The 16288-nt window shown below is 37.6% G+C and overlaps 1 protein-coding gene across 1 annotated transcript in view; it reads right to left on the reverse strand.

The window, feature by feature from the left end:
* Positions 1 to 16288, reverse strand: part of LOC115215496 (cytosolic carboxypeptidase 6-like) — a 538012-nt gene that overhangs the window by 390007 nt on the left and 131717 nt on the right. The window contains exon 5 of the mRNA XM_036505684.1: positions 11731 to 11947. Coding sequence (XP_036361577.1) covers positions 11731 to 11947 — 217 coding nt within the window. The remainder of the gene's footprint in view (positions 1 to 11730; positions 11948 to 16288) is intronic.

The following is a 16288-nucleotide window of genomic DNA, read 5'->3' on the forward strand; positions in this document are numbered from 1 at the left end:
GCTTATCAGGAAATTTAAGTTCAATTACCAGTTTTTTTTTCTTTGTTAGAGATAATCAAATAGAATTTTCATCATTTTGAGCCACTCACCCAATGAGTATTTCTGCCAACTTTGGTAAAAATCTGTTCAGCCATTTCCCAGTAATTTTGCAAACACACAGACAAAGACAGGTGATTACAATACCTTGCTTTCACTTACACGCGCAGGGTAAATATATTGAAGCATTTCATAAAATATGGTGGTTTTGTTTCTAGTCTCCAATATTATGAACAACAGGTTTTGTCTCATCGCTCTGTCCCCATAAAAAATCATTTTATCTATCAACGAAATGTTTGACTCATGGACGTGAGTAAAACCAGACTTTTAACTAATATTAATTAAGCTAAAACCAAATCCAAGGAAACTAGTGGTGATGTGCGTCAGTAAAACTTGTATTATTTGGAAAAAGTGACAGAAAGTACAGTTATGAAATTGCACTGTACTCTTTCTCTTTCTTTCTCCAAGTAATATTAATTAAGCTCTCTCTTTCCAAAATGCTATTAAATTATTCAATACCATTCATTCTTTTTCGACATTTGTCATTATAAATTTCCTATATTCTTATTAAGTGATGTATTAGCTTTACATGCATGGCTAAGATAAATCTGTAAATTTTCAAAATTCATTTATAATTAAAGAATGTTTCTTTGATACTGAACTCATTCTTATTGCTTTACAAACAGAATTTATTAGTCAGCTAATCTAAAAATACAGATTTAAATGTTCTACTGACATCACAACACATTACTTGTATGAATAACTGAACTCAGGATTACTGAATGTGCTGCAAATCTAAAACTTACAAACTCTTAAATCAATTAAATGGCTAGGTCTAAAAACTGTCATTAATTACCTTTTTTCATTCTTGCCAAAATCAAGATATGCTATTGATGGTGATGATGGTGGCATCATCATTATTATCTTTATATAAGTGTTATATCAAACTCTCTTATGCTTTAATTGTTTTAATTAATCTACTCTCAGCCATGTCTTCTTTCTCTAGATTTTATTATAACATTAATCTCAAAATAATCGGTTTTTCCTTCATCTATTTCATCTCACTTTCTCTCACAAAGTGTTTGCAAAATCTGTTTCCATTGAAGTTAATACATATAATAGCCACCAATCTTCTTAACTTACCGTACGCTACTTTTCACACATTAGTCTTGAGACTATTTTCAATAATTCTGCTTTACTTCAGATTTATCATTTTGACCATTTGGCTCAAACTTATATAACATCTAAATGCAACATATTCCACCATGAGACAATATAGTCAATGAAAAAATAATAATTTCTAATAAATTGCTATAATTTCAAATTATCCTCTTAATTATAGTTCTGACAACAACTCTAAACTAAAATTAAGTGAATTTGTTGTTTAAGGCCTTTGACTTCAACTGTACACACTTTTGTGATTATACTGACTTCCTTTTCAATACTCTCAGCAGCTTTGTCATTTATATCTACAATCCTGTTTCTTTCAGTAAGCTACATAATATGCTACTTATCATCCCACGAAACTCAAAATAGCAAAAGCTGAGTGTTTTGTAAAAGGCATGCAACAGTGAAACACATCAGAAATTTCATGAAGACTAAAACACATCAACAATATATTTTTTCACGGATATTTTTAAAACCAACCAACCATCCAACCAACCAACCAACCAACCCAAGCTAACATTAAAGGATGGAGAGAAAATTCTCCAAACAATTCTAACAAGTGTCAAGCCAATTAAGAAACAAATAATATATATGTTCTTCAATATGAACATAAAATATAACTCCACATGTAGAAAAGAACAAAGAAGATATTTCAAGATGAAGATTTAGGGTAATAATGCTAGTTTCAATGTAGAACAAGATCTAAGAAAAGGTTTAAAAGGGGGAGGTTTTTATAAGCTGCTCCTGTTGCTTTGACATTAACAAGTATCAGCAATTACAGGAGAATGATACAGGAAGGCTTCATTATAAAATAGATCTTAGAGTCTCTCATGAGAGAAAGAACCTAAAATAAATATTCCTTTCCTTTTAGACAAATGCTGTTTATTTGTATTTCATAACAGTTTCTGACATTTATGGTTCCATCCACCAAAACAAATCTTAGCTCCTCGCCGCCACTACCACCCATCGTTCGAAAGAGAATAAACAAAAACAAATTCTTCTGCCTTACACCTTAGAAGCCAATCAATATTTTGCAAGGTAGATGAAAGTTATTTCCTTCTACTTGTAAAGAAGAAAAAGATCTTAAGTAAACACAGTATTTAAGGTTAGTTAAAGAGGTTTCTCCTTTGGCCAAACGGAGAATGTGTGGCATGAAAATAGGTTTGATGCTGATTTAGCGTAACAAATATATGGTAGCTCCCTGAAGGCTGTCTAATCAATAGACTGGAGAGATGTCAGTTAATGAGGATTGCTAAAGGTTTGTTCATCACTATGTTTAACCAGAACAGATTGAAGTAATTACAGAACAAACTGATTTTATATGAATAAATTTAATGTTTTCTTAATTACCCAATTAGGAGAATCTTGGAGGAGTAGATGTGATAATCATAGCCGAAACTGAATATAAAAGCAATGTCATCTCCAATTAGAGGGATAACACTTTAAAGTGATAAGAAAGATATAATTCAACATTACCATATCTTAAGAGTTCCTATTTCTTCCATCAATTCACAGAACTAAATAAGGGACACTCTACTTGGTTGCTCAACCTGTGACAAATAGCAACCATATCTCTGCCATATCACACACCATACTGTCTTGAAGAAGGGGACAATACACTTCTTAATGTTATCCTATATAGACTATGCCACCTAAAAAGGTTCGAGTATCTTTGATCAATGAATAGCTAAACAACAACAACAACAGCAACAACAACAACAACAGCAACAACAACAACAACAACTAAATCTGGTATATTGAGTTTGAGGCTTTATGTTAAGATTTCTCAGTTTGAATAACATCAAAGTTGATATTCATCTCTCTAGCAGTTAATAAACCTAACACCGATTACAGATGGAGTCGTCAATTCACTAAACACTATTATAAAGCAGTGATGAAATCCAGGAAAGTGGAGAGGAGGGTTCCATGTTGCAGGTCCTACCAATCCCAAACACTGAGCTGTTATTATATAGTTTAATCAGCAAAAGCCTTTCTTGAATGTTGGTTGGTTAGATTTCAGGAGTTAACAACGGAGCCTTACATGCGACCACTTGATTTGCATGTAATGTCAGCCAAACTTCCAACGAGTCCTTCTCTTTTATCTTTTGCCTTTTACTTGTTTCAGTCATTTAGACTGCGGCCATACTGGGGCACCGATTTTGAAAAATTTTAGTCAAACTGAACAACCCCAGATCTTTTGTTTTTATGTCTGGTACTTATTCTATCGATCTCTTTTGCCAAACCGCTAAGTTATAGGGATTTATACACACCAACACTGGATATCAAGAGGTGGGGGGGGGGCAAACACAAACACACACAAACACACACACACACACACACACACACATATAAGGGGCTTCATTCAGTTTTTTTCTACCAAACCCAGTCACAAGGATTTGGTCAACCCAAAAACACAAAGCTATTGAAGTAAACCCATACAAGGTGCTGCATATTGGGACTGAACCTGGAACCATGTGGTTGGGAATCAAACTTCTTAAGGAACATTCACAGGAATAATGGAAAGTCAATACTGAAAACTCCACAAATTAAAACTGTTCATGAAGACAAGATCTGTAGAACTGTGAATATGTAGGTTATGGTCATGAGACCTTTTGTGTCATAAGTCTGCCAAAGCAGGGATAGCTAGAGGGCGAGCTATCAAGAAGCAGATTCCAAATCTATAAATGCAACAGACTACACTAAAACAGAAATGCAAAAACTAAAAATTAAAGAGTTGAAAGATGAAGTGAAGATAAAATATGCACATCATAAATTGGTTTGAGATAAGGCAGAATGAAAGAAAAATGACAAATTTTGAGATGAATAAGTTAGGAATGAGAATGAATTCTTTGACATCAACGTCTTTCTGTTTAATATGCAAAAAGAAAAACAACTGAAATTTCTCTTTATCTTAATGAGAAAAAAATCATTTCTATATAAATGTTTTATAGTTGAAGTTATACAGTTATACATATTTAGAAACTTCTAGAAACTGTCATGGGATTTAATCAAAATATACACTCTTAAAGTAAAAGTAAGATCACACTTGTTTTTATATGACAAAAATAAATTAAAGTTCTGCTCTTATAAGAGAAATGGTTTGGAACAATTAACAACCTACTGGTATCTCTCTCTCTCTCTCTCTCTTTACTCTTTTACTTGTTTCAGTCATGTGACTGCAGCCATGCTGGAGCACCACCTTTAGTCGAGCAAATCGACCTCAAGACTTATTCTTTGTAAGCCTAGTACTTATTCTATCGGTCTCTTTTGCCGAGCTGCTAAGTTACAGGGACGTAAACACACCAGCATCAGTTGTCAAGCAATGTTGGGGAGACAAACACAGATGCACAAACATAGGCACACACATGCATACATACACACACACATATATATATATATATACACATACACATATATACGACAGGCTTCTTGTAGTTTCCATCCACCAAATCCACTCACAAGGCTTTGGTCAGCCCGAGGCTATAGCAGAAGACACTTGCCCAAGGTGCCACACAGTGGGACTGAACCTGGAACCATGTGGTTCATAAGCAAGCTACTTATCACACAGCCACTCCTGTGCCTATGTGCAATAGTAATCATTTTGATATTGTCCCCCCTACAACCACTCCATTTGGTTTGATCACCATCACCATCTTATGTCTACTTTCACTGCTGCCATAGATTGGATGGGTCATCACAGTTGAGTCAGATTTTATTCATAGTTATTGCTTTCCTAAATGGGTTGGAGGATCATGTCTGGATCTTTTCGGTTTCAACGGCAGTTTTTTCTAGGTAACTAAAAAATTTTAAACTTCGTATTCTGGTAGGATGTGTTTTAAAATATCTTTTTCTTTTAGCCTTATTGTGAAAATTCTATTGTTTGTAAGATATTTGTTGTTTTTCTTCAATTTCTGCAATTTCAACCAATCACTGATGTCTATTGAGGTAAAAACATTCTGTGCCGTATGAATATGTCTCTCGTTTAAGAAAAAGATTGGGTTTATTTACATTTGTGAAGAAAAAAGATACCCTTCACCCCACCCCTAACACTAACCAACCCTAACCCTAAAATTGATTGAAATGCAATAGATTGATACTAGGGCCATAATTATGGGTGACAATTTCATATGACACCGCTAGAAAAAAACTGCTGTTCAAACTGAAAAGATCCTCATGTCACATTTGTAAATTTACTTTCTAGCTTCTTTTCTATGATCTCACCAACCACTTCACAGAATGTACATGGTACATTTTCTTGTGGCACCAGTACTAAAGAGGTTGTCATGACCTCAGTAAAACTAAAGAGTCATCTTCAGTTATTTTCTAACCATTTTACAGAAAGTGATGGCTGCATTTTACCATACAACACTGAAAAGTTCTCACTACTCTTTGATGTTGACATTCAGTCAAGACAATGTGACTGAGCAGAAGAGTAAATAAGTAGATTGAGATGGGACAGGAGGTTGAGTAAAGTGAGAATGTGATGGAGGTAGCAGGACGAATGATGTCAGAGGGTGGTAGAGGGAGTGAGCATGACATCCTTAGCTACACCAGTAGGAGAGAGAGTGAGAGAGTGAGATGTGAGAGAGAGAGTGAGAGAGACGAGAGAGTAAAAGAGAGAAATAGAGATATATGTTAGGGGTTTGGGAGTATTAAGAAGCAGAGGAGGTGAGCTGGCAGAAACGTTAGCACGCCGGGTGAAATGCTTAGCAGTATTTCATCTGCCGTTACGTTCTGAGTTCAAATTCCGCCGAGGCCGACTTTGCCTTTCATCCTTTCGGGGTCGATTAAATAAGTACCAATGAAACACTGGAGTCGATATAATCGACTTAATCCGTTTGTCTGTCCTTGTTTGTCCCCTCTGTGTTTAGCCCCTTGTGAGTAGTAAAGAAATAGGCATTTTGTCTGCCGCTACGTTCTGAGTTCAAATTCTGCAGAGGTCAACTTCGCCTTTCATCCTTTTGGAGTCGATAAATTAAGTACCAGTTACATACAAGGGTCGATGTAATTAACTAAATCCCTTTGTCTGTCCTTGTTTGTCCCCTCTATGTTTAGCCCCTTGTGGGCAATAAAGAAATAAGAAGCAGGGGAGGCAGCCAGGACTATTGAGCAAAGGACCCAAATACAGATGCTTCCCAGCCTCCCTCATAACAAGTCAAAGACACTTTCAATATTTTTACTGTGTAATAGATTATCTTTGCACAGGTGATTGTTGCTAATCTTCTTTGTTATTCTCTGTGTGAGGTTCAATGTCCTGAAATAATTCTTCACCACTTACACAGTGCTTATTGCCCCTGTGCTTCTGCTGCATACAAAATCTATCTTCACTGTTAGCCCTTCACTGATTCCACTTCATATCTTGTGCGTCCCTTCTTTACACTGAGTACACCTTCTGCAATGTCTACCCACTTCATTTCTGCACATTAGGCATGGCAACTTCCGTAACGGTATCAAGAACCTATCTTCTTTCCAACTTACCAATACCTTAGTCTTCATTTCTTGGTTTTGCTTCCAGGTTTGATATTTCTTCTCGGATTCTACTGTTGGTCAAATTGTACTCTTTTACTCTTTTACTTGCTTCAGTCATTTGACTGTGGCCATGCTGGAGCACCGCCTTTAGCCGAGAAAATCGACCCCAGGACTTATTCTTTGTAAGCCTAGTACTTAATCTATCGGTCTCTTTTGCCGATACGCTAAGTTACGGGGACGTAAACACACCAGCATTGGTTGTCAAGCGATGTTGGGGGGGACAAACACAGACACACAAACATATACACACACATACATATATATATACATATATACGACAGGCTTCTTTCAGTTTCAGTCTACCAAATCCACTCACAAGGCTTTGGTCGGCCCGAGGCTATAGTAGAAGACACTTACCCAAGGTCCCACACAGTGGGACTGAACCCAGAACCATGTGGTTCATAAGCAAGCTACTTACCACACAGCCATTCCTATGTCTATGAGAATTAAGTCATCAGCATCTCCCATGTACAGCTGGTTTTAAACTCATCTGTTATGACCTGGAGCTCTGTAACAAACAGAAGGGGACTGAGAATCGAGTCCTTGTACCTTCCTCTGCAGGCTAAATTCATCACTGAACTAATTGCTGATTCTCACCTTCCTCAAAGCATTTCAGTTTATATAGCTTGTACATCCCTTACAAGTCATTTCCTACCTAGCTTCATCAGATCAGAGAGTGTTGGACCCTACCAACGGCCTTTTCCAAGTCTAGGAATGCTAAGACTAACAGCTTACGTCTACCTAAGTACTTCATTAGGAAAATGGCATCAGTAGTACTTCTTTGCAGCAAGCCAAACTGTGCTTCATCTAGGCTAATTAGTTTCCTAATTAAATTAATTAATTAATTAATCAGTTAATTAATAATTTTACCAAGTAGATCGGTACGTTAAAATAACCTTTTTAGGTAAAATTATCCACATAATTATAATTGGGATTCAGCTGATTGCTTCACCATGCACAGGGTTTGGAAGTCGGAGTTGAAATTCCTTTGCTACTACTATTCTTATAGTAGCAGAAGGGGAATTTTGGCTCCTATTTCTAGATTCGGTGTGTGGTGGGGCAGTTAGCTGAGCCCTAATTATAATTATGTATATATATATATATATATATATATATATATATATATATATATATATATATGTATCCACACACACATCCATAAATGTGCCGGTGGCACATAAAAGCACCCACTACACTCTCGGAGTGGTTGGCATTAGGAAGGGCATCCAGCTGTAGAAACTCTACCAGATCAGATTGGAGTCAGGTGCAGCCATCTGGTTCGCCAGATCTCAGTCAAATCATCCAACCCATGCTAGCATGGAAAGCAGATGTTAAACGGTGATGATTGTGCTTATAGGTCGTTCAGTGACTTACAGAACCTGGTCCATCAACTTGATGTGTCTGGAACTTCCTCTTTGCAATGCATCTCCTTTGCCTTCAAATTAACTGATGCTATTCCAGTCATGGAGTATAGTGCATTCCTGTACTACACCTGACTGTCTATGCATGGGACTAGTTTGTACCTGCTCTGCCTGACATTTTAAGCATCTCCACAGAATTTGTGATAAACCAAGCACTTTCTCTACCTCTGAATGATAAGTTCATCCATTCAGTCCACTTGGAATAGATTTCCTTGCTCCCATGTATTCTCCACATTCACAAGCTTCTTTTTGTAGCACTTCCATGCTTCTGTCTTTTCAGAATCAAAATGGTAAGTATGCTATTAGCATTTCATACATACATCACTTTAGTGTTGTATCAATGCTTTCTGATTCAATACGTTGCCATTTGGAACATGGTAGTGGTGGTGGTGGTGGTAGCTGAGGCGGTCAAGCATGACAGTGAAAGTAAAGGATGTGGAAGACAGTGATGAGTGTGGTGGAGGGGAAGGTAGCAAAGTCAAAGGTGTTGATGGTGGTGATATCAGAAGTCTGAATGGTGTGTGTATGGCAGTTGTGGTGGTGATAGTGGTAGTACTGGTGGTGGTGATGGTTGAAAACAATCAACAGAAGGAGAGAGTACTGATCCCAACTCAAATGGGAAAACAAAAAAGTGTTCTTTATCATGCAGCTTTGCAATAAGTTCCAAGTCAACAAATTATATCATAGTTTTGATGAAAATTGTTCATTGCTTGAAAAATATTGTTCAAGTTTAATAAAACTTAAAATGTCCTCAATGCATGGAGTGTCATTATTGGGCCCAAGACCCAAAGAAGAGCCCTCCACAGGAGCTAGCTTAAAGCTTTCCGATAAGGTGGCTTTTAAGTTAGTCTGTCATAAACATCAGTTAGAATTTCTCTGAATTTGAGATTTGCTGAGGGCTTCTCATTGTTGATAACCACAAACAAGGGGGTTTTACCATTGTGTATGTGTGTGTGTGTACAAATATAGCTATATTGTTAAGACGTTTACTTCACAAACACATAGCTTTAGGCTCAAGCCCACTGCATAGCATCTCAGACAAGCATCTTCTCCTATACACTCTGACTAATGCCTTGTGAGTGAAACTGTTCAGATGAGTGGAGAGTCGGCAGAAACATTAGCACGCCAGGTGAAATGCTAAGCGGTATTTTGCCTGCCACTACATTCTGAGTTCAAATTCCGCCGAGGTCGACTTTGTTTTTCATCCTTTTGGGGTCAATTAAATAAGTACCAGTTACGCACTGGGGTCGATATAATCGACTTAATCCATTTGTCTGTCCTTGTTTGTCCCCTCTGTGTGTAGCCCCTTGTGGGTAGTAAAGAAATAAGAAATTGTTCAGAAGCTCACCATGTATGTATGAGTGTGTGTGTGCGTGTGTGTATTCATATTAACTGTTATCTTTTATCTTTTCCTTGTTCCACTCATTGGACTGCAGCCATGTTGGGGCACTGCCCAGAAGGGTTTAGTCATACAAATTAAGCCCAGTACTTATTTTTTTGAAGCCTGATATTTATTCTGTCAGTCACTTTTTGCCAGAGCACTAAGTTACGGAGATGTAAATCAGCCAGGACTGGTTGTCAAGCGGTGGTGGGGACAAACACAACTACAAAGATGCACAGCATACACACACACACACACACACACACACACACACATATGACAGGCTTCTTTCATTTTCCATCTACTAAATCCACTCAAAAAGTTTTGGTTGGTCTGGGGCTAAAGTAGATGACGCTTACTGAATGTGTTACACAGTGAGACTGAACCCAAAACCATGTGGTTAGGAAGCTAACTTCTTACCACACATCTATCTATCTATCTATCTATAAACAGACAGAAAGACAGACAGATAGACAGATAGATAGACAGATAAGGAAAGAGAGGGCACAAGGCAGCGAGCTGGCAGAAACGTTAGCATGCCGGGCGAAATGCTTAGCCATATTTTGTCTGCTATTATGTTCTGAGTTCAAATTCAGACAAGGTCGACTTTGCCTTTCATCCTTTCGGGGTCGATAAATTAAGTACCAGTTACACACTGGGGTCAATGTAATCGACTTAATACCTATGTCTGTCCTTGTTTGTCCCCTCTGTGTTTAGCCCCTTGTGAGCAATAAAGAAATAAGAGAAAGAGAGAGAGAAAAAGAGAGTGAGGCAGAAAGAGAGAGAGATGTACTGGTGTATATTTATATGAGTTCTCTATAAGATTCCCTTTCTATTGATATCACTTTAAAAGATGTCTTTTTTTATGTCCTGTAAAGTTAGAAGCTCAACAGAAAGAGACATTAAGAGAACCACCGGACTTAAAATTAAATACTAAGATTGATCTGATTGACTAAAATCAGTCGCCACAGTACTGATACAGATCCACAGCGTGCGTGTATATATTTTATGCATACACACATAAATACCCCCCACACACACACACACACATGCAGACACACTGATGCAATACATTTTCACAGGCACTTACCGAATCATCTTAAGGAAACTGAACAGAAAAAGAAAGTAATGCGTGGTTGGAAGACAGTCAGGAGATGAATGTAAAAGGACAATAGTGATGGCACTTCTGGTAAAATATTTACAAAATATGATATTGTCTCTACACTACCACCAAATCTTTATTTTTCATATTTTTGTTTTTTGCTGCAGAGCTAAAGTTACTTCATAAATGATATTAAGCAGCAGCAGCAGCAGCAGCAGCAGTAGTAGTAGTATGGGAGGGGGGGCATGCTCTGTAACAGCATTTTGCTGCTTCTACCATTTGTTTCCCTACTCTTGGCAGATAACACCATTGTATTGGGTTGTCCGGAAAGTTCGTGCCGATTTATAGTAGCTTTCTTTTCGACTTATTTTAGAAGATGGTTGAGTCCATAAAATAGGATTTGACTACACCTCCATTTAGAGCACAGTTTAAGCTATCTTTTCGTGGAAGAAGGTTTATGTTTCTATAACCTGTTTTAATTCTGTAACCCTTTAAAATGGAAGATAAGAAAGTTCATTTTCGGCACTTGATGCTTTTCTTTTTCTGTAAGGGGAAAAATGCCTCACAAGTAACCAAAGAAATATGCACAGTTTACAATGATGTTTCTTTATCCGAAAGAACTGTACAGAAGTGGATCGCAAGGTTCCGAGCTGGAGATTGTAGCCTTATTGATAAAGAGCGATCAGGTAGACCATCCACTACAGATGATGACCAAATCAAGTCATTAATTGAGAATAACCCACATTGCACAACCCGAGAATTGGCAGAAAGCCTCAATCTATCAAAATCAATGCCAGCCCCACCTGCCCCGATTGGCTTCTCTGCTGGTAAAACGGAAAAAGTACCATCCAAACGTGGCTGATGCCTATGCTGCCTGACTGACTCCCAGTTTCAGCACCACATTCTACCCAAACCCTGATACCATCACAGAGAAACAATACCAGCAGCAGCAGCAGTAGTAGTAGTAATAATAGTAGTAGTAGTAGTAGCAGCAGCAGTAGTAGTAGTAGTAGTATAGTAGTAGTAGTAGTAATAATAGTAGTAGTAGTAGTAGTAGTAGTAGTAGTAGTAGTAGTAGTAGTAGTTGTACATACCACAGTAAGACAGAGCAGCTCTCTGGTGAAAATGTCGGAATACTTCTTCTCAACTGAATCCAAGTAATTCTGGAGTTTGGTGTAAGTGTAAGGGAAACAATAGGAGAACTGGTAAATGTCATATTCTTTGTCGAAACAAAACAAAAAAGACATTACATAATTCTTCCTATGGTCAGGACAACGGTAATAGTAGACATTCTTTGCTGGAATACGAACCCTGAAATATATTAAAAGAAAACAAGTTACTGATAGTGGAAGATGACATGTGGAAGGCAGTAAAACAGTTGTTGGAATAGGTTCCTTGTATTTCACCAGAAACCAAAGAATTAAAAAAAAAGTCTGAAATTCTTGTCTGATATCTGATTCTCTAAAAAATATAATTTAATGGCAAATTAGTGTTATACGAACCTAAAATGACAAACATATAAATTCCAACAATTTAATTTCAAATTGGGGAACACATTGAAGAACAGAAAATTAAGGTAGGGGTTTTTTAATGTTCAATACAAATGCAAAAATATGAAGTAGAAAAACATAGAGGGAGAGTCATCATCGTCGTTATTGTCGTTGTCGTTTATCATCCGTTTTCCATGCTGGCATGGGTTGGATAGTTTTGCATGGAGCTCGCTAGCTGGGGAGCTGTCCAGACTCTGGTCGTCTGTTGTGGTATGTTTTCTATGGCTGGATGACTTTTCTAACACCGACAACCTTACAGCATGTTCTGGGTGTTTTTTGCATGCCACTGGCATGGGTGTGTCTGTGCAGTATTGGCACAGGTGCCTTTTATGTGGCACCTACAAAAGGACAAGCTGGTATGTATGGAAGACAGCGATTTTAATAATGATAATAATAATAATGATAATGATAATAATAATCCTTTCTATTAACGGCACAAGATGAAAGACAACAACCCCCAACAGAACATAAAGCATTTTCCCAATGTTCTTGCAATTCTGCAGTTTACTGCCTTCCTGGGAATAATAACAATATTTTTTTCTAAAATAGGCACAATGCCTGAAATTTTTCGGGGAAGACACCAGTCAATCATATCAGCTGCAGGGCTCAACCGGTACTTGCTTTATTGATCCTGAAAGAATGAAAGGTGAAGATGACCTTGGTGGAATTTGAACTCAAGAACATAAAACTGGAAGAAATGCCAGAAAGCATTTTTTTTCTGTCATGCTAACTGTTCTACCGTTCAACTCATCGGAAACAGGTAAAAGAAGGGACAGAAAGCAGCAATAATTCAAGCCAAGAAAGACCACAGTCATAGCCAAAAGTGCAGTACACAGAATAAAAGAAGAATAGATAAGTGAACAGCAAAGTCCTCTTGGAGTTAAAAGATCACAGCAATGTCCATTGGAACGGAACAGCCACATTGAAGTGGCAACAAACATTACTTGTAAGCAATACGTGTATATAAGATAAAAGAAGCATTGGCAAGCTGGCAGAACCATTAGCATGGACAGCAAACTGCCTAGAAGCATTTCGCCCATCTTTACATTCTGAGTTCAAATTCCACCAAGGTCGACTTTGCCTTTCATCCTTTTGGGGTTGATAAAATAAGTACCAGTTATGCACTGGAGTCGGTGTAATTGACTTAATCCCTTTGTCCGTCCTTGTTTGCTTCCCAACTACATGGTTCAAGATTTGACTGCAGACTGGCAAGCCAGAAAGCTGCACCAGGCTCCAATCTGATCTGGCAAGGTTTCTACAGCTGGATGCCTTTCCTAACGCCAACCACTCTGTTGTTGTTGTTGTTGTTAAGCAACAAGATGGGTAAGGGTGATTAGATGATGGTCTAGGGCTTAGGGGCGGAGACCCCAGACCTTGGGAAAAAAAGAAAAAAATTTGGTTGTCTTGTTATAGTCGTTGGCTCTTCGTTGATGCCCGACACCACTGGGAGGTGGCCCTCGAAGTCGCTGGGAATGGAGATCTCCAGCTCCAAATTCTTGAACAGCTCAACCACTCTGAGAATGTAGTGGGTGCTTTTTATATGCCACCGGCACATGTACCTTGTTTGCAATTTTTAGCTTTATAGAATTGGAGTATTTCCATCTCTGGGGCATATATACAAATACCACTATATTGACCATCGTACTGGATGTTGTTATACACTGCTGATCACAATGCACTTCTTCACGTTGTTGTAGCTTTCCAAAAATGCCACCCAACAGGCTAGGTTGCAGGCCAATATTCTTCCTTAACAAAACATTGGTCTGTTGTGAGGTTATTCATTTTAGCAGTTGAGTCGACAGGATCAATGTGAAATGGTGTGTCTTGCTCAAGAACACAACACACTGCCTGTCTGGAGTATGGGAATTGAAAACAATCGAAGTCGGATGTAGAGGATCTGTTGGGCACAGTCTGAGACGACGGTTGTTATCGTTAGGCCTAACTCATCGTAAAGTCAATACCACCATGACTGATATCCAATCTACAGTGGAGAAGGCTAGCCACTGGATTTGGTTAAAAAGAGATGATGAGCAATGGCTAGAAGAATATTGAGCTTTATTTGATAACCAGCTAATCTAGCAAGCGGGGCCTAATATCATTGAGAGGGGCCGGTGCGCATTGATGCCGTTGGAGAGGTAGGCCCCGAAATGGTGTGCATTTTCTCCTGATGGCTTCCAGTATGCGGAGTTTATGACTGGTATCACTTGCATGTGCAAGTTGTTTGCAAGACATATATATTGTTATGTAATACATATTTGAATGTCATGGTTTATAAATGTACATATATATATCAACATACAAGCACACACACACACACACAAACGGTACTCAAAGTTTAAGTGACACAGCAGGAGACTCCTGAGTCATGGGTTTGCAACAATCAATATGGTGTTTCTCCTTGACAGTACAGGTCTGTAACTCTAAAATGAAGAGGCCACAGCTTAACCTAGAAATAGTTATTAACTATGCTGTTGTTGATATTATAACTAGTACCAGTGGACATCCAAATACTGAATGACCTATAAACTCAGTGTAGTGTTTTTAGGAAATTCTTCACCCATGCATAGGGATCAATTCTGACCCCGTCATCGGTGGCACGAATAATAACAACCAGTTATTAATTATCATTGTGGTGGTCAGGCAGAATCATTAATACATTAGACAAAATGCTTAGCAAAATTAGTTTCAACACTTCACATTTTGAGTTCAAATCCTGCCAAAGTCAACTTTACCTGTTATCCTTTTGGGGTCTATAAAATAAAGTGCAGTCAAGCACTGATCTTAAGGTGTAGGAGTGGCTGTGTGGTATGTAGCTTGCTTACCAACCCCATGGTTCCAGGATCAGTCCCATTGCATGGCACCTTGGGCAAGTGTCTTCTACTATAGCCTCGGGCAGACCAAAGCCTTGTGAGTGGATTTGGTAGACGGAAACTGAAAGAAGCCCGTCGTATATATATGTGTGTATATATATATATATATATATATGTACGTATGTGTATATGTTTGTGTGTTTGTGTTTGTCCCCCCAACATCACTTGACAACTGATGCTGGTGTGTTTACGTCCCCGTAACTTAGTGCTTCAGCAAATGAGACCAATAGAATAAGTACTAGGCTTACAAAGAATAAGTCCTGGGGTTGGTTTGCTCCACTAAAGGTGGTGCTCCAGCATGGCAACAGTCAAATTTACTTAAACAAGTAAAAGAGTAAAAGAGTAAAACTGTTGACCTTGCATCAAAATTTGTAACAATTATTCTTGTGGTAAGTCTCGTGGTATGGAAGAAATGATAAGCACCAGACTAAAACATCTTGAAGCATTTATTTAGATGCCTGTATGTTCTGAGTTCAAATCTCAGAATTGACAGAAAAACAAAAGAGTAGTATGTTGAGCGATAATTTCTTGACAATAACAACTCTTTGAAATACGTGAGATTTTGTGTGCTAAAGTCAGAAATTAATTGATTTTGTACCTTGAACCATAATATGGTGGTTCTATATTCGAAAATCCTATGAATAGTCCAATTGGAGTTTCTGCTTGGAATCATAAAGAAGGTATAAACATGTCAAAAAGTTCATTCCACCATTAAATTAAGACATATCAAAGTGTATCTCTTTCAAAAAAAAAAAAAAAAAAAAAAAAAACAGGTAAAGATGCTATTGTACAGCTTTAAGGCTAACTGTGAGTAGTAACTAATTATTTCACCTGAAAATTACTCCCTCAACTAATCATATATCTTTCAGCTACAGAAATCTCATCTTTTTGATAATGACCACAAATTAAATCCCAGCAAATGAAAGAAGAGAGAGTGGTACAAAATGAATACTTAAGGAAAGTACTGACAATTAGTAATTAACGACTCAATTATTTCTAATGTTAGAAAGAAACCTGAAATTAAGGGAAAAACAAAAGAAAAAAGAAAATGCTAAAAATATATCAAAATCAAATAGTTCTAAACTGTTACAATTAGCTGCAATATGGTAAAAACAAATCTGTTACTTTGAATGAATTTAAAAAAAAAAAAATACCTCAGGCTATAAAATTACAAGTTTTGAAAACTGGGAAATATTTCAGTTATTTCATGATTAACCTGTCAGAAGTAGCCA

The sequence above is a fragment of the Octopus sinensis genome, linkage group LG9 (genome assembly GCF_006345805.1).
Source record: "Octopus sinensis linkage group LG9, ASM634580v1, whole genome shotgun sequence".
NCBI lineage: Eukaryota > Metazoa > Mollusca > Cephalopoda > Octopoda > Octopodidae > Octopus > Octopus sinensis.